The sequence below is a fragment of the Carassius auratus genome, chromosome 27 (genome assembly GCF_003368295.1).
Source record: "Carassius auratus strain Wakin chromosome 27, ASM336829v1, whole genome shotgun sequence".
In the NCBI taxonomy this organism is placed as follows: Eukaryota; Metazoa; Chordata; class Actinopteri; order Cypriniformes; family Cyprinidae; genus Carassius; species Carassius auratus.
In genome coordinates, this window is record NC_039269.1 from 28,122,172 (window position 1) to 28,144,624 (window position 22,453).

Below are 22,453 nucleotides of genomic sequence, written 5' to 3' on the forward strand. Positions count from 1 at the left end.
ATAAGGCCATTAATGGTTTAGCTCCTGCGTACCTAACTAGTTTTCCACCACGCAACAATCCATCACACTCCTTAAGGTCACAAAAATCTGGACTTTTGGTAGTTCCAAGGATAACAAAGTCCACTAAAGGAGGTAGAGCTTTTCACAAGCTTCAGTCTGGATCCAGAACACATGAGAAGAGATGATGCCAACCCTGAAACAACATACAGAACTACCAAATTTTGTTAAAAGTTTGATAGATTTTTCCATACATTTCTGCCATATGTACATAAACTGACAGTCACCACCGATAAGCTACTACTAAATATTGCAGAAAGTAATTTTCTGTAAAGCTGCTTTGCAGCGATTTTGTATAGTAAAAAGCACTATACAAATAAACTTGAATCAAGAAATTATTGGGTGGTTGTGTACACACACTGCCAACACACATTTCAGTTCAAGTGCATGTAGCGCCTGATCTCGCTTCTGGATTGCAAATAAAAAGCATCTTGGATGAATATCTTAATACTGAAAATGATTGGCAAGACACAATTAGCTTGATAACATTTATGCAGCAAAAAAAATTTCTCCAAACTGATAACATCAGAGCTTACTGATATGTAGGTCTCTTGTCAAGTCACCTTTATTTATATAGCGCTTTAAACAAAATAAATTGCATCAACGCAACTGAACAACATTCATTAGGAAAACAGTGTCAGTAATGCCAAATGATAGTTAAAGGTAGTTCATCATTGAATTCTGTGATGTCATTTCTGTTCAGTTTAAATAGTGTCTGTGCATTTATTTGCAATCAAGTCAATTTTGTAATTTAGCCCCCGTTTAATACTGGGATCTGGTACCCATTAGTACTGACAAGAGTAGCAAAGAAGGATCAGTTGCAAAGCTACATGACAGTACTATATCTAGTCAATCACAGCAGTGGGCTTTTACTTCAGAGTCTACAATCTGCCATATGTTTCCCACCCACCAGAGTATTCTGATGAGAGGGTCAAAAGATGATAGAAAATATTACAACTACTTCTAAATGATAATGTTTTTTGATGTAAACATCTTGATAACATATAGGGGGACCTCAAAGAACAGTACAACATAATTTTAAAAAGGCAGTTCATGACCCCTTTAATTAAAGAGTAAGCAAACCACAAGTGATACATGTGCATTATAAGACAACTGAACTTAATATGAAACTTATAAGAAAGCCCAATCGTATCACTTTTGTCAGTGGTTCCCAATGTTCCTGGAGGCACCCCAACACTGCAAGTTTTGCATGTATCCTTAATCAAACACACCTGATTCAGGACATCAGCTTATTAGTAAAGACTCCAAGGCTAGGTCTACATTAATCCGGATACATTTGAAAATGGAGTTTTCTTTTTAGAACGCTCTCCGTCCACACCAGCGTTTGTAAGTATTTTCCATTGAAACATCAGAAAATGTTGAATTTGCTTTCTGCACATGCATATGCAATACTCACGATTGTATATCTGATCTAAAACGCAACTGCCCTCATGTTTTGCTGCAAATAGCGATCACAAGTAAATTTGCTTTCATCTTTGCAGGACTGTGGACGGAAGGCCAAAACGAAGAGAAAAAGATGCATTTTCAAATGAAAACGTATTAGTGTGGACAAGGCCCCAGATCTGAAATTGGTGTGACAGTGAAAGGAGTAGTGATCGACCGACATTTGTTTTTTATAACCGATACCGATACCGATTATTTGTATGTTTATGTACCCGATAACCGATATGCAGAACCGATATTTATTTACTGTTATACTTCTGTTTCTGACAATTATTACAACACAAATGAGCTGAAAAAAACATTTTATTTATAACAATCACTCCCCCCTTGCATACAAAAAAAAAAAACATTATATTTATACACAAATATATAGAGGGGTCTGAGTCCAAAAAATTTAAGCGCACTGTTACTAAGTGTCTTTGTTTTAAAATAAAAGCTTTGATGAGGTAAAAAAATAAAAACAGGTAAAAAAATAAAGCACAAAAATGATTCTAACATATTGGTGGGGGCGGGAGGGCTATTTAGGCGTGCATAGCCATTTACTCCCAGTTAAGCAGAACTAGGTTTTAGTGTAGAAAACAGAGTCTTTCAGCATTCTGCCCTGTAAGCCTGCTTCCTTCAAAAATGTCATGCAGTGGCCGTGCTTGAGGCTTCCTGATCATCAACCCAGTCAGGTGCTGAGAAATATGAACAAACTTTTTTTCCCGAGACTATATAAAGTTAAACAGCACTTGTCAGTTGGCATTTTATGATCTAGATTCAATCGAACGTTAGATCATGAAATGCCAACTGACAAAGTGCTGTTTGACTATAATTTAATCAACCGCGATCGCGCATGGAGATAATAAATAATTAATTTCCACAAAGCGGTATATGTAGCCTATATGTGTATTAGCGAAATAATTGTTATGTAGTAAATGATAATATAATCTAGGGTGTTTAAACAAGATAATCTTGTCAAAAGTTTCATTCAGTGGCATTGCTTGAGGCTTCCTGATCATCAACCCAGTCAGGTGCTGAGCAATATGAACGAACTTTTTTTCCCGAGACTATATAAAGTTAAACAGCACTTGTCAGTTGGCATTTTATGATCTAAATTTAATCTAACGTTAAATCATGAAATGCCAACTGACAAAGTGCTGTTTGACTATAACTTAATCAACCGCGATCGCGCATGGAGATAATAATTAATTTCCACAAAGCGGTAGACTATATTTATATGTGTATTAGCGAAATAATTGTTATGTAGTAAATGATAATATAATCTAGGGTGTTTAAACAAGATAATCTTGTCAAAAGTTTCATTCAGTCGCCATGCTTAAGCCTCCAGATCATCCGTCAGTTGCTAAGCAATATGAACAAACTTTCTCTTCTAGACTAATGGTGAGCAAATACAACAGATAGAGAATTAAATTCAACGCTTTTATTTTCAACATGCACTCATTCATGTCTGTTTTATTTAATTCATGTAAAGATACGTCTTTATTGGGGCAGGACATGATGAATTACACTACGTGACTCGAGTTCGTCTCAATTGTTTAGAAACAAGCTGCATAAATTAACTATATCAGGAATTTATGTCTCAGATCTCATTTGTGCATGTCTGTTATGTTAAATAAAGTTGATTAATTAAAGCAAACCAAGTAGAACATATATTTACCTGTGCACTGAGTTGTTGTTGACTGATCTCCTCAGACACCCGGGCTGCAATGGCGGAAATCTCAAAACGGCCACAAGATGGCGCCGTAAATCGGCGAATCCGATATTACAAAACCGATACCCGATTATGGAAAAATGCTTAAATATCGGGAAAATATCGGTAAACAGATACATCGGTCGATCACTAGAAAGGAGATATGAAAAATATGCAGTGTTGAGGTGCCTCAAGGACCAGTGTTGGGAACCACTGACTTATGTCATAAAGCAAAATGATACACAAGAGAAACACTTTCTGACATTGTTCTTTGGGGAAGAACTCTATCTCTGAGTTTATCTGAATCTCAGTTGAAACTGCTGGTTTTAAAGATGATGATTAACTTTAATCACTGTTTAAAGTTTAGATAATGTTTCTTTGCCATATCACTTGTAATGACTGGTTAGCACAGATTTATCCAGATGACATTTTATTGCTTGATGCATTATTGTGTAGTATTTGTTGAGGACACGGCCTCAGACCTGAAAGTCCTGATCTGAAGATGATCTACTTACAGTGAACGTTTTTTGTATGACTTTTAAGAGCATATGATTGTTTGAAAGACTTCCCACATACAGTGCATTGAAACGGTTTCTCTCCAGTGTGGATCCGCTCATGTCTTTTTAGGTCTCTTGAATCACTGAATCCTTTGTCACAGTGTGAACACTTGAAAGGTTTCTCTCCAGTGTGAATCCTCTCGTGTATAATCCGATTTGCTGACTGACTGAATCTCTTGTCACAGTATGAACACTTATAAGGTTTCTCTCCAGTGTGGATCATCTCGTGTCTTTTTAGGTTTTCTGAAACATTGAATCGCTTGTCACAGTGTGAACACTTGTAAGGTTTCTCTCCACTGTGGCTCCTCTCATGTCTTTTTAGGATTCCCGAGCAACCAAATCTCTTGTCACAGTGTGAACACTTGTAAGGTTTCTCTCCAGTGTGAATCCTCTCATGTCTTTTTAGGATTCCCGAGCAACCAAATCTCTTGTCACAGTGTGAACACTGGAAAGGTTTCTCTCCAGTGTGGATCCTCTGATGCAGTTTTAAACTGTTCGCTGAAATAAAAGTCTTTTCACACTCAAAGCACATGTACTCTCTCACACTCAAATGTGTTTTCTGATGTAGTTTTAAATTTTGTAGACATGAAAAACTTTTCCCACATAAATAACAAGGATGTGGCTTCTCCTTTGTATGAACTTTCTGGTGCATCTTCAGGTCTGAAGCTCGCAAACACATTTTGCCGCATTGATCACACATGCACATGTTCTCTCTAGTGTGGATCTTCATATGCATCTTAAGGTGTGTTAGGTGTGCAAATCTCTTCCCACATTGATCACAAGTATACGGTTTCTCTCCCGTATGAACTTTCATATGTGCCGCAAGGTGTCCTTTTTGCGCAAAACACTTCCCACACTGATCACATGTGTGCGGTTTCTCTCCTGTGTGAGTCCTCTCATGTGCCTTCAGGATTCCCGAGCGACCAAATCTTTTGTCGCAGATTGAACATTTGTAAGGTTTTTCCCCAGTGTGAATCCTCTCATGTGCTTTCAGGTGTCCTGACCAGTTGAATCCCCTGTCGCAATGTGAACACTTGTACCGCTTCTCTCCGGTATGTACTCTCATGTGAACATTAAGACTATTTTTGTATGCGTAACTCTTTCCACAGAGAGTGCAGGTGAAAGATTTCACAGCACTTATTTTCTTTAAAACTTCCTGAGAGGAACTCAGAGGTTTTTCTCCAGTTTTGACATGATTTAGCTCCTCAACTTCATTCAGTTCAATCTCCTCATGTTCTCCAGTCAACTCTAAAAACGGTTCAATTTTAATAACTCCTAAAAAAAAAAAAAACAGAGAAATGTGATTGAACATAAAAATGAGCTTTGATGTAACAGCAGAAAGATGATAACTGCTACACAAAACGCTGATCATTTTGATGCATATATTTATAACGTGTATGTCCTTGAAACATTTCATGAATGAGGTACATTGATCTTCAAATTATTAATTTCCAAACAAATAGGCACAAATCCCATGTTTTTATAGGGAGAACTATTAAATATCTGAGCAACTTAACAAGTAGTCCCTTACTATTTGATGTTCTAGCTATATTATTGCACAGCTCTTAAGATTTTTCGATTACACTTTATTTTAAGGAGTCCTTGCTTACTATTATAATAACAATAGAATAGATTATGCATAATTACATACAAGTAACCCTAAACCATATCCTAATCTTAACCATATACAGCCTTATTCCAAAATGGATTAAATTCATTATTTTCCTCAATTGTAAAAACAAAACAAAAACAATAACCCATAATGACATCAAGAGAGAAGTTAGTCTGAAATCTTTGCAAATGCATAATTTTTCTTTTTTTTTAAAGACTCACATTATAAATGAAATATTCACAGCCTTTGCTCAATTAATTGTTGAAGAACCTTTGGCACCAATTACAGCCTCAAGTATTTTGGGTATGATGCGACAAGCTTTGATCATCATTATTTGGCAATTATCTGCCATTGTTCTCCCTGCATCGTCACCTCTCAAGCTCTGTCAGGTTGGATGCGGACAGATGCACATTTTCAGGTTTCTCCAGAAATATTTGATTTGGTTCAATCCCAGGCTTTGGCTGGGCCAATCAAGGACATTCACAGAATTGTCTAGAAGTCACTCTTGCTATGTGCTTAGGGTCACTGTCATGTTAGAAGGTGAACCTTTGGCCCAGTCTGAGCTTCTGAATGCTCTGCACTGTGTTTTTATTAAGGCTATCTCAATATTTTGGTGAATTGAGCTTTTCTTCTACTCTTGACGAGCGCCTCAGTTCCTGCTTCTGAAAACATCCCGCAGCACGAGGCTGCTACAATCACACTTTACATTTGGGATGCTACTCTGCAGGTGAGGAGCAGAGCTGATTTACTTCAAACATAATGTTTAAAATTAAGGATCATCAGACCAGAGAATCTTGTTTTTTAGATTCTGAGGGTCCTTTGGGTGCTTTTTTCCAAATTTCAAGTGGGTTTTCATGTCTTCACTGAGGAGAGGAATAAGTTTGGCAACACTGATCACTCAGTGCCCTGACAAGTTGAATCCCCTGTCGCAATGTGAACACTTTTGCACTCTCATGTGAACATTAAGACTATTTTTGTATGCGTAACTCTTTCCACAGAGAGTGCAGGTGAAAGATTTCACAGCACTTATTTTCTTTAAAACTTCCTGAGAGGAACTCTTGAGGTTTTTCTCCAGTTTTGACATGACCACACCAATCCGTGAAGTGTTGCAGTCATGTTTGTCCTTCTGTAGGTTTCTCCTATCTCCATGTATGATCATAGAGCTCAACTAGAGTAACTATCAGGTTCTTGGTCACCACACTAACCAAAACCCTTCCCCATCAATTGCTCAGTTTTCAACTCTAGGAAGAGTCCTGGTTGTTTCAAACTTCTTCCATTAAGGGTAACAGAGACTTCGTGCTTCTGTGAACCTTCAATGCTGCAGAAATTTATCCGTACCCTTCCCCAGATCTGTGCCTCTATACATTCCTCTCTCAGAGGTCTACAGACAATTCCTTGGACTTCATCGGATTGGTTTGTGCTCTGACATGCACTGTCAACTGTGAGACCTTATATAGAGAGGTATGTGCCTTTCCAAATCATGTCCGATCAATTGAATTTGTCACAGGTGGACTCCAATCAAGGATGATCAGTGGAAACAGGATGCACCTGAGCCAGAGGTGGGTAGAGTACCCAAAAACTTTACTCAAGTAAAAGTAAAAGTAATTCTAGAAATATTTACTCAAGTAAAAGTAAAAGTACTAGTCTTGAATAGTTACTTGAGTAAGAGTAAAAGAGTATCGGATAAAAAATCTACTCAAGTAGTTAGTTACTAGTTACTTTGGGTCATATATACGGAGCCTTTTTTTTATTTAGATATATAGATAAAATGTATGTAATGTATGTGTGTGTGTATACATGTATATATTTCATCAGCCTTTACTCCAATTTATTATAAAACCCTGTCTGTTTACTTAAGTATCAGGTTTCATGCCATAACATATTTTTAATACGACTGACTTTATATTAAATGTGAATTTAACATTGAAAGTTAATGTGATATAAATATTGCTACTAATTTTTTATTGTTCAGAAAGAGAGCAAATAACATTTAAATTATTAAAGATGATTTTCACTGACAGTGTAGATTTCAATCACTCTCAGAAACTCCCATTAAAATCACTGAAACTGTTAACACTGTGAAATCAATATCTTAATTAGAGATTCGTGCACACATCTGCACTTTGTTGTTTCTGACGAGAGAATTCGCCAGAAAGAGGTATTCAGTCAGTGAGCGAGTGAAGGAAGCACCGACATTTCAGCGATGACTCATCGGAACACCTCTGATTGGGCATTGCATTCAAAAGAATCGTGTGTGATTGGTTATAATGCGCAGCGCTGTAAAAACGCGTCTGTCTCTGGCTCAGCGCCAGCAAGCGATCACAGATCTGAATTTAACAGCTGATGATATGACTTGCTGAACGTACTCGCACCGTTGTGATTGTATTAAAATTAATAATTTTAATAATTAATAATTTTTTGTCTTTTGGAAGCTGCATTCAACTTGACTCCCCTCTGTTATAAGCCACACACGTACAACAAACTAATGTCACAGTGGTATCGTGTACTGTAATCGAATGTAGCCCAAGTTATTAGCCTACCTGTTAAACAGTAGACAGCACACGCGGTGCTCATCTAATAAGGATCTCCATCACAAGCAAACAATAGCCTTTGCAGATTTGCTTTCAATTCAGTGCAGTTCCATATCCACGTTTTCAACGCTGCAGATGATCTTAAACGTTACGACTCTGAGTGAACCGCTTCAGACGCTCAGCGCGTGCGGCAGGAAACTGAACGACTCCTTCAAACTGATTCATGAAGCAATTCACTCGTTTGCCAATTGGTTTGATCAAGCCTTTGAACAGAATTGACTCAAAAGAATGAATCATAAGCGAATGGGCATCGCTCATTGCCCAGAGAAAAGTAGATGGCGCGTTTGGAATAAACTTAAGCATTTCTAACATTTATTGCATTAAAATAAAGTAACGAGAGGAGCGTCGCCCACAGTAACGAAGTAAAAGTACAGATTTTTCCCAAAAAATTTACTCAAGTAAGAGTATAAAGTACCCATCTTTAAATATACTCCGAAAAGTATTAGTTACCCAGAAAAATTACTCAAGTAAATGTAACGAAGTAAATGTAACTCGTTACTACCCACCTCTGACCTGAGCTCAGTAGGGCTGTCAAAAAATAATTTGAATTTCAAATATTAGTCTTATTTGAAATAAAAATCCACATTCGAATGCAGAAATGTTGCTTTCGAATTTTAGGTGTGCACTCAGGAGGCAGCCTCATCTGTGGTGCATGAGATGAGATGACGACTCCATTCTAATGTTTTTGTTAGCCACCAAAAAGATGTGGCACTGCTGCATTGTTAATTACAAATATTGCGGGAAAAGAGAACATCAGTGCAGAGAAGATTTCACACAGAACGCATATTTCGTGCATTTTCTAGATGGACAAAAGAGCCGCATGTTTAACTTTCTAAGTTTGATTTTGTAAAAACATCTTGAGACTTTATGGTGGTTTTTTTTCCCCATACCACTGCAACTTGTGTTTTTCAAGTGAAAAAAGTACTCTGTGCATACATACAAGATGCTGTTTTGTTTATAGTTGTTAAAGCAACTTAATTCTAATTGATTTATAAACATTATTTTAAACATTATGTTCTTTTTTTCACAGATAGTCATGTTAGGCTTTGAATAAACATGCATTAGTTATATTTTGCGCCCTGTTGCAGCCTCAGGAGAGAATCCACAAGCTTTTCTTCACCCTAACTAAAATTATGCATTTTAAATTTGAGTATGATTCTAATTTTAAGAACAAAATTCAAATTTTGTTTTTCAGTCATTTTGAGAGCCCTAGAGCTCAGTTGTGAGTGTCATAGCAAAGACTGTGAATAATTATGCAGATGTGATTTAAAAAAAAAAAAAAATTGCAAACAAACTTTCATATTGTTTGTAGAACTTTGAGGAAAACAATTAATTTAAATTTGTAATAAGGTTTTAACATAACAAAATGTGGAAACCATGAAGTGTTGTGAATACTTTACGGATGAACTGTATAATTACTGTATAATAAAGTGTAACCAGTACTTTCTATTACAACAAATATAAATCACATTGAAGCTTCATAAACATCAGCAATATTAATGAATAAACACCAACCTGTTTGTTCTTCAGTATCTTCAGTGTGTTTCATTCTGCAGGGTTCTAGATCTCTCATGTTCTCTGTTCTCTTTAGTAAACTCAGTCTTTGTAGATTTCAGTTCTTTATGATGCTTTGATGCTAGTCTTCACTTGCAGGCTGATGTGAATATTCCAGTATTAATCGTTGAAATCACTGACTGTGTGATTGTTGTTCAGGAGCTTCAATTAACATGAATTTCTGTGTGGAAAAAGAAGATCTGTTAAAATAAACAAGAAATAATTTTATGAGTTTTTTTTTTTATTATCTGGACTATTTTACACATTTAAGTATGTAGGTTTAGCAGATGAGATCTAATTAATATATCTCAAGAGACTATATATATAATTAACGTACTATAGTTTTAACGTGTAAAATAGAACAGTGATTAAAAAAGTCTAAAAACAGAAATAGTAACACAGAGCTAAATATTCAGTATCTATTAATATTTATGAATAGATTTAAAAAAAAGTTCCACTTGGCTCATTATATAGGTTCAGCAGTAACGTTATCCGTTATTCATTTTAACCAAACAAGTAAAGTAACAATAACGATGGTAAAGGTCAGAACAATAACTAAATCACAGCAGCAATATAATAAGTTAACATCCATTTAAATCACAAATATCACGAAACATTCTGTTACAGCAACAATATCACTTCAGATTTCGAGACAATCATTCGCACGAACATACAAAACACAAATCGTTCAGGTCTTTGGGAATTTAACATGTTTTCCTCAGGTTTGTTCTAAGATTTTAAGTCCGCAAACACACAAACAGCGCCGTACTCGATAAAAACAACGCAGAAACGACATCGCATACTGTTGCTGAAACAAAAATGTAGAAAGTGTATTTGACCATTGTTTATATACACGAAATGCTCACCTCGCCTCAGGACACTCGACGCTGACCGAGCACGCGCGCGCTTGAGATGACGTCATCAACAGCAGATCACCAACGCGCCAAATTCTATTTAAAACGACAAAACATCAAAAATTACACAAAAATCAGGTATAGCCTTCTAATGTGGACGAGCAGCCGTCTCATTCGGTCTCAGTCATGTGTGGAGTAAAATATAGTTTATTAGGCAATTATTTGCTTATTTGAGAAACAGTAAGCCCAAAAAGGAACATAAAAATTAATGTATTTCAGATATAAAATTACTTTGTACTTAGCCTGTGTGCATACAATAAGGTGACCAGATCTCTGAAATGAAAACAAGGGACATTTCCTAGTTCAGTGGTTAAAATATCAGTGAAATTTCACTTGTCATTATCTATTAACTGGGGACGGTATGGTTTTTGTGTTTTTTATTTTTTATTTAATTGTTTTGGGTTCCATACATTAATATCATAATTGATTCAGTGGTGCTTGAGGATCAAATTTACCCTAGGGTTTTTTGTTGTTGTTGTTGTTGTTGTTAATACAATTCACCAAAAATAGGAACTATAGCCTATTGCAAATAGCCTGGGGTGTAAAAAGTCCAGTCCCTGTAAGAACATCACTAAACAAGATTTATAATTAATTTATCATACAAGGCTCATTTACGTTTTGGAAATTTGTAACAATTAATTTTCAAAAGCTGTCATCCTTATACCAGAACATTAATTTTATTTAAATTCTCGTCACTGATAGTATTTGCACTCAGCCATTTTGTGCATTCAGCCCATACTACAGCTAACAAATATATTAAAATGGACAAAAAATGTATAGGATATACATATATATACATATATATATATATATATATATATATATATATATATATATATATATATTTTTTTTTTTTTTAAACAACTTTTCTACCTCGAAATGCTTCCTTAGATTTGGCAACAAACTTTTGATGCCAGAAATGTACCTGGTTAAAGTTATAATTGAAGCTGAAATGTGTGTGCTTGATGCTATTTAAATATATTCAAGATCAGTATTTTGGTATTTTCATAAAACACTTGAAAATGTGCCAGTCGACCTCTTTATCAGGGTGATGATTTATTCATCAGATTCAGGCATTGATAGTAAATCTTGTCAAATGTATTTAAAGCTCTATTGAATGTTAGGGCTGAGTGATATGACAATAAACATCGTGGTGTTGATATAAAGTGTGAATTAATGAATTGTTTTCATAGATATCGAGAGAGAGACAGAGAGAGAGAGAGAGTTTGCATCACTAGATATAACTGTCGGTCATTTAATATTTCTATTGTATTTCTAAAAGTTGACAAATGTTAAATGATTTGCAGATTCCATCTTACCTCACTCTCTTTCAACATTAAAATGACTTGTCCCCCTTAATGTCTTTGGTGGTTACGGCATCTTTTTCCTGTATTTATGCCCATCTCTGTTGACCGACCACTGCTCTGCGTTGTCATGAAAGCTTATTATTTGCATGTGTTTTTAAGCTTTGCCAAATAAAACATTCAAGAGACTGTAAAACATTCAAGCTCAAGAAGACACAAAAGAACTCAACTCAAGTTCTTGCGCACTGTTCGGTGCACACACAGAGACTCAGAGCCTGTGAAGCAGTGCCATAGAGCTTATTACTTAGTTTGTGCTCCTGAACACCTACAAACATGACCTAAACAGAGTTAAACTACAGAAAGGAGAAGTACAGTGTAGCTATAGTTATCTCTAAGAATACAACAATGTCTCAGTTTACTGTTATTTTTCATATTCTTTCATAGCTTTATAAACAATACAATCAGCTGATTAAACACAAATGAATCATAAAAACTTACATACAATGCTTTCTACAGATGATCACAAGATGAATGTCTGCTGTTAGACTTCTATGGTAACTATATTTTAAATGAAGCTTCATGACTAGGTATCAGAATTATAATCACATTAAACTTAAACAGAAAGTTCCAGAACATTGTTCTATTTATTATTAGTGCTCTTTACAGTTTCCAACGAAATCTTAAACTGCTTTATGCTTTATAACTTTCAGCTTCTTTCATGAAGAATGAAGAATAAGAATTTCTTTAATAAACTCTTTCCCAATTTCAGCTCATCCTGATGCTCGTCTTCACTTGTAAACTGATGGGAATATTCCAGCTAGTTTACACATTGAAGCATTTATCCAGATTCTGTGTCTGAAGAGACCATATCAAATCGCCTCTATCAGTACTGCTTCTTTGTAAAAGTAACAGCATTGACACAAAGAGCACAATCAATTAAAAAAGCTCATTCAGTAACCCTGCTCTCACATATGTGGTAATTCCCATAAACTATGCACTTCTGAATTTTTGTCTTTCTATTTTTTAAATATTTCTTGTGCTTAACTTTTGACTGCCCTTTTGTTGGTCTTTGTCAGTCACGTATGTTTATTATGTGCGACGTCACCCAGGCAACATTTTGAAGGTATCGTCCAAACCATGATCAAATGTCACTCTTACCTTCATTTTGTGTAACATTAAACAACTGGCCTCTCAAAATGTATCAATTCACAGTGATATAATGTGTAAACATAATAATTTAAACCCATTTTTTTATGAAAACATCACCAATAACCTACTCAAAACTGGTAGAGTGTTTTCCCACTTTCTATCTGTTGTTGTAGTACACCATTAATAAACTGAGTAAGGCATTTGTGAACTTTACAAAATATTCCCAATGCATGTTCTCAAATTCTCTGGATTTCGACACAATGTCCAGCAGATGTCAGTCTTTTAAGCTTAAAGCATGAAATTATGGTTACCATTTGTAACATCCTGACATTACAAACATGTTTTGATGTAAAACAAGTCAATTTACATACTCATTTTATTTTAATATGTTTATATTTCTTTCATTTCTAATCTGGTGATTGGTGAATGGATCTAGAACATGGTTGTGCATTAATATGTGCTTTGTAAGTACACGCCAATATGATAGTTGTGCATGTTAGTTTACAGTGGGAATCGGTCCCAAGTGACATAAAAAGGTGTAATTTCTCAGTACTTTAATGCCACTTCTGAGCTCAGGGCCAAGTGAAGTTACAAGCAACTGTGATGTATTTATTTCTTTCTTCTTCACTTAGTTTATTTATTTGTAGTAAGAGAATATTCTGATGTCCATCATACTTTAGAGCTTTAATCATCAAATTTTTAAGAATAATACATTATATATTTAATCTGACATAATCCATCAATGCAGCATTACACATGTGTGCAGATCTAAAACCCAGTCAATTTACTTCTGTCAAGAAAGGAGTTTTCCTGGTGGTTCTGCATGGAATCCATCTTTACTCAGCTCCTGCAAAGCCAAAAAGAAAAGGAAGAAAGGAAAAAGACAAACACAAGTCAGAACTCTCAAAAATTCTGTCTGTTACAGGAATAGTGGTGCTAAATAAAGATGGTGTATGTTGGTTAGGTGTATCGATGTAATCATCTTTATAAATGAATCCATTTATATCTGATTCCATATCGAATCTATTCTAAAGTAAAGTGTCTAACAGGTATTTAATAGCTGGGCTATAATTGAAACTGAATGTTCAAGGTGTCCTTGGAATATTTTCAATTGAGACACTTCTTGATCTTATCATTCACAACAGTTAACAGACATTTACAAAAATCACGCAATAATACAAACTATTCCATTGGACTGAGAGGCTCAAGGACTAATCTAATAGATTTGGTCCTATTGTTCACAAAGTTGATGATGTCTTTTCTTTTTACACCATAGCAATCTTGTTTAATTTGTTTTGGACTCAGCTTTTGTCTTGCAGTACAGCTGGGTTTGAAGAGATCTACCGCATGCGTTTGTTTATGCCTCAGCACCACAATGTGAGGAAACTGATGACTGAACGTCTGGGTGTTGCAGTTCTGCCACTCAATAAATGCCGTTCAGAAGTGTCACCCCACCCTCAGAAAAGACACCCGATATATACTTCTTCTCTGTGTTTTCATTGCTACAGGGGAAGTTAAAAGCGTTTACGCCAGCAAGTTTTAATGACACATTTGTTGAAAAACTTTTCTTCGTTTGCTGAATTATTGTATTTTTTCTTTCATATACAGGTGCATCTCGAGAAATTAGAATGTCTTGGAAAAGTTATTTCATTAATTCAACTCAAATTGTGTAACTCGTGTATTAAATAAATTTAATGCACACAGACGGAAGCAGTTAAAGTCTTTTGTTCTTTTAATTGTGATGATTTTGGCCCACATTTAACAAAAACCGACCAATTCATTATATCAACAAATTAGAATATGGTGACATGCCAATCAGCTAATCAACTCAAAACACTGCAAAGGTTTCCTGAGCCTTCAACATGTTCTCTCAGTTTGGTTCACTAGGCCACACAATCATGGGGAAGACTGCTGATCTGAGAGTTGTCCAGAAGATAATCATTGACACTCTTCACAAGGAGGGTAAGACACAAACATTCATTACCAAAGAAGCTGTTCACAGAGTGCTGTATCCGAGCATGTTAACAGAAAGTTGAGCGGAAGCAAAAAGTGTGGAAGAAACAGATGCACAACCAACCAAGATAACCGCAGGCTTATGAGGATTGTAAAGGAAATTAGATTCAAGGAGTGGACTGAAGCAGGGGTCAAGGCATCAAGAGCCACCACACACAGAAGTGTCAAGGAATTTGGCCACACTTGTCGTATTCCTCTTGTTAAGCCACTCCTGTACCACAGACAACATCAGAGGCATCTTACCTGGGATAAGGAGAAGAAGAACTGGACTGTTGCCCAGTGGTCCACAGTCCTCTTTTCAGATGAGAGCAAGCTTTGTATTTCATTTGTAAACCAGGGTCCTAGAGTCTGGAGGAAGGGTGGAGAAGCTCATAGCCCAAGCTGCTTGAAGTCCAGTGTTTCCAAGTTTGATTTGGGCTGCAATGTCATCTGCCATTGTATTTTTTGAAAACCAAAGTCACTGCACCTGTTTACCAAGAAATTTTGACACTTCATGTTTCCTTCTGCTGTCCAGCTTTTTGAAGATGCTGATTTCATTTTCCAGCAGGATTTGGCACCTGCCCACACTGCCAAAAGCACCAAAAGTTGGTGAAATAACCATGGTGTTGGTGTGCTTGACTGTCCAGCAAACTCACCAGACCTGAACCTCAGAGAGAATCTATGGGCTATTGTGGAAACTAGATTTTCTATTGTGGAGCTAGAGGAAAATGAGAAACAAGACACCAAACAATGCAGATGAGCTGAAGACCACTGTCAAAGAAACCTGGGCTTCCAGACCACCTCAGCAGAGCCACAAACTGATCACCTCCATGCCACGCTGAACTGAGGCAGTAATTAAAGCAAAAGGAGGCCCCTTGAGTACATGTACAGTAAATTAACATACTTCCCAGAAGGCCAACAGTTCACTAAAACATTTTTTATTTTATTTTATTGGTCTTATGAGGAATTCTAATTTGTTGAGATAGTTGAGATTGGTGGGTTTTTGCTAAATGTGAACCAAAATCCTCACAGTTTAAAGAACCAAAGACTTAAACTACTTCAGTCTTTGTGCTTTGAATTGACTTAATAGACTCAAATAAATGAACTTTTCCACAACATCCTAATTTATTGAGATGCACCTGTACAGGTCCTTCTAAAAAAATTAGCATATTGTGATAAAAGTTCATTATTTTCCATAATGTAATGATAAAAATTAATCTTTCATATATTTTAGATTCATTGCACAACACCTGAAATATTTCAGGTCTTTTATTGTTTTAACACTGATGATTTTGGCATACAGCTCATGAAAACCCAAAATTCCTATCTTAAAAAATTAGCATATCATGAAAAGGTTCTCTAAACGAGCTATTAACCTAATCATCTTAACTCTAAACACCTGCAAAGATTCCTGAGGCTTTTAAAAACTCCCAGCCTGGTTCATTACTCAAAAGCGCAATCATGGGTAAGACTGCCGACCTGACTGCTGTCCAGAAGGCCATCATTGACACCCTCAAGCAAGAGGGTAAGACACAGAAAGAAATTTCTGAACGAATAGGCTGTTCCCAGAGTGCTGTATCAAGGCACCTCTGTGGGAAGGAAAAAGTGTGGCAAAAAACGCTGCACAACGAGAAGAGGTGACCGGACCCTAAGGAAGATTGTGGAGAAGGACCGATTCCAGACCTTGGGGGACCTGCGGAAGCAGTGGACTGAGTCTGGAGTAGAAACATCCAGAGCCCATCGTGCACAGGCATGTGCAGGTAATGGGCTACAGAGAAGCAGCACTGGACTGTTGCTCAGTGGTCCAAAGTACTTTTTTCGGATGAAAGCTAATTTTGCATGTCATTCGGAAATCAAGGTGCCAGAGTCTGGAGGAAGACTGGGGAGAAGGAAATGCCTGAAGTCCAGTGTCAAGTACCCACAGTCAGTGATGGTCTGGGGTGCCATGTCAGCTGCTGGTGTTGGTCCACTGTGTTTTATCAAGGGCAGGGTCAATGCAGCTAGCTATCAGGAGATTTTGGAGCACTTCATGCTTCCATCTGCTGAAAAGCTTTATGGAGATGAAGATTTCATTTTTCAGAATGACCTGGCACCTGCTCACAGTGCCAAAACCACTGGTAAATGGTTTACTGACCATGGTATTACTATGCTCAATTGGCCTGCCAACTCTCTTGACCTGAACCCCATAGAGAATCTGTGGGATATTGTGAAGAGAAAGTTGAGAGACGCAAGACCCAACACTGTGGATGAGCATAAGGCCGCCATCGAAGCATCCTGGGCCTCCATAACACCCCAGCAGTGCCACAGGCTGATTGCCTCCATGCCACGCCGCATTGAAGCAGTCATTTCTGCAAAAGGATTCCCGACCAAGTATTGAGTGCATAACTGAACATAATTATTTGAAGGTTGACTTTTTTTGTATTAAAAACACTTTTCTTTTATTGTTCGGATGAAATATGCTATTTTTTTGAGATAGGAATTTGGGGTTTTCATGAGCTGTATGCCAAAATCATCAGTATTAAAACAATAAAAGACCTGAAATATTTCAGTTGGTGTGCAATGAATCTAAAATATATTAAAGCTTAATTTTTTATCATTACATTATGGAAAATAATGAACTTTTATCACAATATGCAAATTTTTTGAGAAGGACCTGTATATAGGAGTGAAAAGTGTGATGTTGGACAGACTGACAGGAACGTGCCATTGTTTTTAAAAACAAATGGTAGATGATTGTTTCTGATGAACAAAAAGCTGTCCCTAAAGAGGTTTAATTGCAGTTCCTTAATAGGGTTAGGTGTAGTGCTAATTAAAAACGCTATATCTGAGTAGATCCATGCATTCAGTACCTCTGACTGTGCCATGAAGGAATCCTTCCTTTACAATGTACTATTGGATATTATATTTATAAATTATGTTAACAGTTACCGAGACATTCAGGTTGTGACATTGTCCAATGGTCAGCTTGCTCAAATGATTTGTAATTTGTGAGAGTGAACAAGTTGCTGACTCGTGTGACAGCTTTAGTATCCGTTAGTCTGGAGGCGATACAGAAGTTGACATCGGGTCGGTTTGTACGTGTGAACTGCTTTGCAGAAGTGCTCTCATAAAACACACAGTACAGTGTTGAGAACATTTAGCTACAGATTTGCAAACTATTAAAAATTACGTGTAATTCTATCAATGTTCAAATGTTAATATGAATGTTAATTCTATCGAAACTCTTTCCTCTATATCCCACTCCAGAGATACAGTAACATTGTCTTACCCAAAAGACCATCAACTGGGAAACCTGTTTTTGAATATTTAGTATACTAGTGTCTCAGAAACCGATGTACTTCAAATTTGACTTAATGTGGTTCACTATTTAGCGATACAAGAACAGAAGATCGAAACTTATCCCTTTAAATATACACTGCCAGTCAAACATTTTACAATATATACAAATAGAGAGCAGTTATTTACAAATAAAAATAATTATTCACAAAATCACATTATTTTCTGATCATATAAATGCAGACTTCAACAAAAAAATCCAAATTATTCAAAATTAATTATTCCAAACCTTTCCCTGATTATATATAGTTCTCGTCATATGTTTCAATGCACCTTGAAGAATCCACAAGATGAGATCATTTGAAATAACTTATTGAGGGTACTACAAAATAATAATAATAAATATTACAAATACAAGCCACTTGTATTCTGCAAGATGCATGTGAACACAAGACCCCAACTGTATGAATCCAGCATAGGGCTGCCAGCACATTAACATTTGAGACTGATTAAATATAAATTGTATAATAAATATTTATATTCAAAAGTCAACATAAGTGAAGGTAATGCTAAAAACAAGATTAATTTATTCAGTGATCTGCCAGCCCTTAAAACAGAAATGATTCCCTTCCAATGAATAAATCTGTAAGTGCACTGAATTACACTAAATTTAGATATTATGAGTAGGACACAGAAATAGCTGTGCATGTAGTCAGCTCAGCCGGAAAAGGAGCTGACAAAACTGTCGTTAGGATAATGACAAGAGAAATGGTATTGAATGCTTTGGTGTTGTATGTAGCTAAATTTTTCAGGTATCTACATACCAAAACCAAGGACATAACAAACAGGTGTATTTACAAGACATTTCATGGCCTGGGCCACTGACCAGAACCAGATCTGGCGGTTCGGGGTTCGATTAGCGCTTCTGTCGCAGACGGGTCTGGATCAGCCGTGCCTTTCAGGACATCCATACGCTTGCGAAACGCTTCCTTTTTCGGGCAGAGCAAGAAGTCGTACACAAGAGCAGCAGCCACCCCTCCAGTCATCGGCGCAATCCAGTAGATCTATGTGAGGAAATAATTATTACACTTAAGAAATACTACAGAAATTAAAATGGTCTTTGATTGATTTATTGACTTTTTTTATGCAAAAGAACTGATAACCAAAAACAACAAGAAAAAAAACAATAATTTTTATTTCAGCCCTAAGAAACTTAGAGGAAGTACAATGTGTCACAAAGTATGCAAAAAACAGTTGTGACAATTTGCCAGTTCATTTTAACCTAGGCTACAACCAAATCATATAGCAATAAAATTGCAATAAAGCAATAAATTAATTTGTATTTTTATTCAAAAGGCAATGGCGATTTGGTACATTACTTTAAAATTGTACTCTATTGCTGAATCCAAGTTACATGACAAAAATTGTGGTTAGGAATGTAATCAATTACATTACACATTAGGTAACGTAATCAGATTACTTTTTTCATTACTTTTAGATTACTTTTGACCTAACTTGTTTATCATGTTATTTTAAATAAGATAATCTTGTAGCATACTGATATAAAAGTACAAAGAGAAAGAAAATATATTCCATTCATTGTTATTATCAACATAAAATGCATTTAACATTATTATACCAGTCCTGTTATTCTGCAGGTCATGTGACCATGTGAATAATATGTAATCAGTAAAAAACTAACTTTGTTCTAATTACTTGAAGTATTTAAAAATGTAATATAGTCTATTTACAAGTACTTAATTTGTAGAACATGATTATGCAATCTAGATTACATTTGACCAAGCACTGATTAAACTATAATTTAATAATCTACTTCAGATATTCTAGTAACTATAATAACTTTGCAACTACAAGTTAACTAACTCTTATTAGAGTCTTTTCAGCTCTACCCCCAAAAAGGGGGGTGACACTTAAGGGGTTAATAAACTGGTTATGGTTAGGGATAGTAGAATTTTTAGTCTTTCATAGTCACTTATATTCAGTTGAGGGTCTGTTGAGCGAGCTTTAAAATAAAGTGTTAGCAGATATTAAGCAGACAGACTACTAATACTCTAAGGACTGCTAGTTGACATGTAGTTACAAAGTTATTAACAGTTAGTAGAATGTTTATGGTGGACTATGAAAATAAAGTGTTTCAATTTGTTCTTACAACAATCCAACATAAAAAAAATGGGGAAGGACGTACCCAGTGGTTTTTAAATGATTCAAGAATAACAGCTGGTCCAAAAGATCGAGCGGGGTTGATGCCGCACCCGGTGTAACTGATCTGGGGACAGGAATGAAGAGCTTGTAAAGTTTATGATGGAGACTTGACTAAACTTGGTTGGAGACCTACTGATCTAATTTCCAAGAACAATACATATCATTTCCTTTTGGTTAATGAAAAGTCAATTGCTTACTGCAACTAGGTGCCCTAAACCAACTGAGAGTCCGATGGCTAGAGGTGCAGAGCCTGTAACATCAGTCCGATTTTTGTCTGTTATGGCCAGGACACAGAGGACCAGCTGGAAGGTTGCAAAAAGCTCAATGGCAAATCCCTGACCGGCTTTCACTCCATTACTCAGCTATAAGAAAAAAAGAAATTGGATTACATTGTAAAGTACTACTGTAGTATACTACTACAGTCACATTACAACAGCATGGGATAATAAACGCAATTTCAAGACCTTTTAATATTTGGATGAATTTTGAACCACTGCAGTATTATTATCAGAACAAAAAGTAAAAAAAAAAAAAAACTTATTAGTCACACTACATGGGGTATGTTGTCAGAACGGGGACTTAAAGTAAAATAGCATTTATTGTACAACTAAATTACAAAATAAAATTCATGAAAAAGTGAACATTGAAAAGATAATACACACAATAATTGTTTTGGCCAACAGAAACTGTATTTAAAATAATAAATGAAAAGAAGAATAGAGTATAAACTTTGCTCTCAGGTCAAAATGGTTGTTATTTTATATTGTCATTGCACTACTGCATAAGATATCACATGGAAAGTGTTTACATTGTTTACTGTCAAAATAATATTATGTATTAAAAATGATTTAAAATATTTCATATTTTTAATGCATGTCAACTTTGACAGCCCTGAAAACACATTTTGTAAAAACTAATTTGGCACCCTTTTTCTGCCCCAGACGCCATCGAAACCTCTCCTTTGTTGAATATATGCCAGTGTGATTTCATTGTTAAACAAACATAAAAATAATAATAAAAAATGACTGGAAAGAGGAAAGTCTAAAACATTTAAGACAATTGTGAATCTGAAACTAACATACAAAAGATAGATAAAATTAACATATATGTATCTTATAGTAGCTCTTAACACATTCTCTGTGTGACACAACTATCCCCATAATGCAATTATTAATGTACTTTTAGTGGTTGTAATTTAATATTACATAACTTACCCTATTGAGTCCCAGTGTTGTTTCAGGGTCAGGACTAACTTTGAACATAATGCCACTTGCCACCACAGCTCCCAACATCTGGGCAACGATATACATGATTGCTCTGAAGAAACTGATCTGACAGCTGACCAAAAGTCCTAAAGTAATAGCTGGGTTCAGGTGGGCTCCACTGATATGCCCCAAACTCTGAGCCAACGTGGCAATGGCCAGGCCAAAAGCTAAAGCTACTTTAACCTCTTGGTCTGGAAATCTGTTGTGCTTGTTTCCGATGGCGGAGGCTATGCCAATAAAAATAAAAACCGTCATCCCAACAAACTCTGCCAATACTGCCCGCCAAAACGACCAACTTTTCAGCTCTCGTGCCATTATGAGTATTGTTCCTTCTCTGCCTTTTAGCTGGTAAATGAAAATGCCAGCTAAGCTACACTTATAAACACTTGGTGAAAGATGTCTGACAGGAAACTGGTTTTAACAAAGCAACCACAGTTTTAGACCAGAAAAAGTCAGGAGGAAGGAGGTAGTTAATTGCTAACTGCCTAAGAGATAATATCACATAACAAGAAAAATTAAGATCCAGTACATCCATGTTCAAATCAAGATCTTTGTCTTTTGCTTTTTTGTTAGTCATATATGTTCCCTGGATCCTGTGCTGCCCAATATGATTCATAAGGAACACTGTTCAAGCTTTTCAGGTTTAAAACCTGGTCACACCAAGACAAATATTTGATGTGATGAACATTTTAATTTGCTAAAAAAGTGGCCAACCAATAAGATTTGCACTTTTGGCCACATTCCCAGAGCCACTGCTGTTAAGTAAAATACAGCTTGGTGTTTGTGCATTGTCAAATTTCTG

The 22,453-nt window shown here is 36.0% G+C and overlaps 2 protein-coding genes across 5 annotated transcripts; both read right to left on the reverse strand.

Moving 5' to 3' along the window:
- Window positions 1-3,265: 3,265 nt before the first annotated feature.
- On the reverse strand, window positions 3,266-10,464 carry LOC113046119 (gastrula zinc finger protein XlCGF57.1-like). Of its 3 annotated transcripts, none has more exons than XM_026206999.1 (3): window positions 10,395-10,464; window positions 9,490-9,709; window positions 3,266-5,046 (listed from the first exon to the last, which is right to left on the reverse strand). In XM_026206999.1, the coding sequence occupies exons 2-3, from the start codon at window positions 9,545-9,547 to the stop codon at window positions 3,722-3,724; spliced, it is 1,383 nt and encodes a 460-aa protein (XP_026062784.1). In that variant the 5' UTR covers window positions 9,548-9,709; window positions 10,395-10,464; the 3' UTR covers window positions 3,266-3,721. The 3 variants fall into 3 exon arrangements, with proteins under 3 accessions (XP_026062784.1, XP_026062785.1, XP_026062786.1); XM_026207000.1 differs by having other exon boundaries at window positions 9,490-9,728; window positions 10,395-10,446; XM_026207001.1 differs by lacking the exon at window positions 10,395-10,464 and adding an exon at window positions 10,203-10,377.
- A 3,100-nt stretch (window positions 10,465-13,564) lies between these two features.
- Window positions 13,565-22,004, reverse strand: LOC113046120 (aquaporin-1-like). 2 transcript variants are annotated; one of them, XM_026207004.1, is made up of 5 exons: window positions 21,601-22,004; window positions 20,584-20,748; window positions 20,370-20,450; window positions 19,050-19,227; window positions 13,565-13,742 (listed from the first exon to the last, which is right to left on the reverse strand). In XM_026207004.1, exons 1-5 carry the CDS (start codon window positions 21,964-21,966, stop codon window positions 13,732-13,734), a joined length of 801 nt encoding a protein of 266 aa, XP_026062789.1. In that variant the 5' UTR covers window positions 21,967-22,004; the 3' UTR covers window positions 13,565-13,731. The 2 variants fall into 2 exon arrangements, with proteins under 2 accessions (XP_026062789.1, XP_026062787.1); XM_026207002.1 differs by having other exon boundaries at window positions 19,022-19,227.
- Window positions 22,005-22,453: the final 449 nt, after the last annotated feature.

Coding starts and splice junctions, on each gene's coding strand:
- LOC113046119 (XM_026206999.1), bottom strand. CDS start 9,547: ATGAGAGATCTAGAACCCTGCAGAATGAAACACACTGAAGATACTGAA. Junction 5,047..9,489: donor AGATACTGAAGAACAAACAG/GTTGGTGTTTAT, acceptor TTTTTTTTTTAG/GAGTTATTAAAATTGAACCG.
- LOC113046120 (XM_026207002.1), bottom strand. CDS start 21,966: ATGGCACGAGAGCTGAAAAGTTGGTCGTTTTGGCGGGCAGTATTGGCA. Junction 20,749..21,600: donor CAACACTGGGACTCAATAGG/GTAAGTTATGTA, acceptor TTTTTCTTATAG/CTGAGTAATGGAGTGAAAGC. Junction 20,451..20,583: donor GTTTAGGGCACCTAGTTGCA/GTAAGCAATTGA, acceptor TCCTGTCCCCAG/ATCAGTTACACCGGGTGCGG.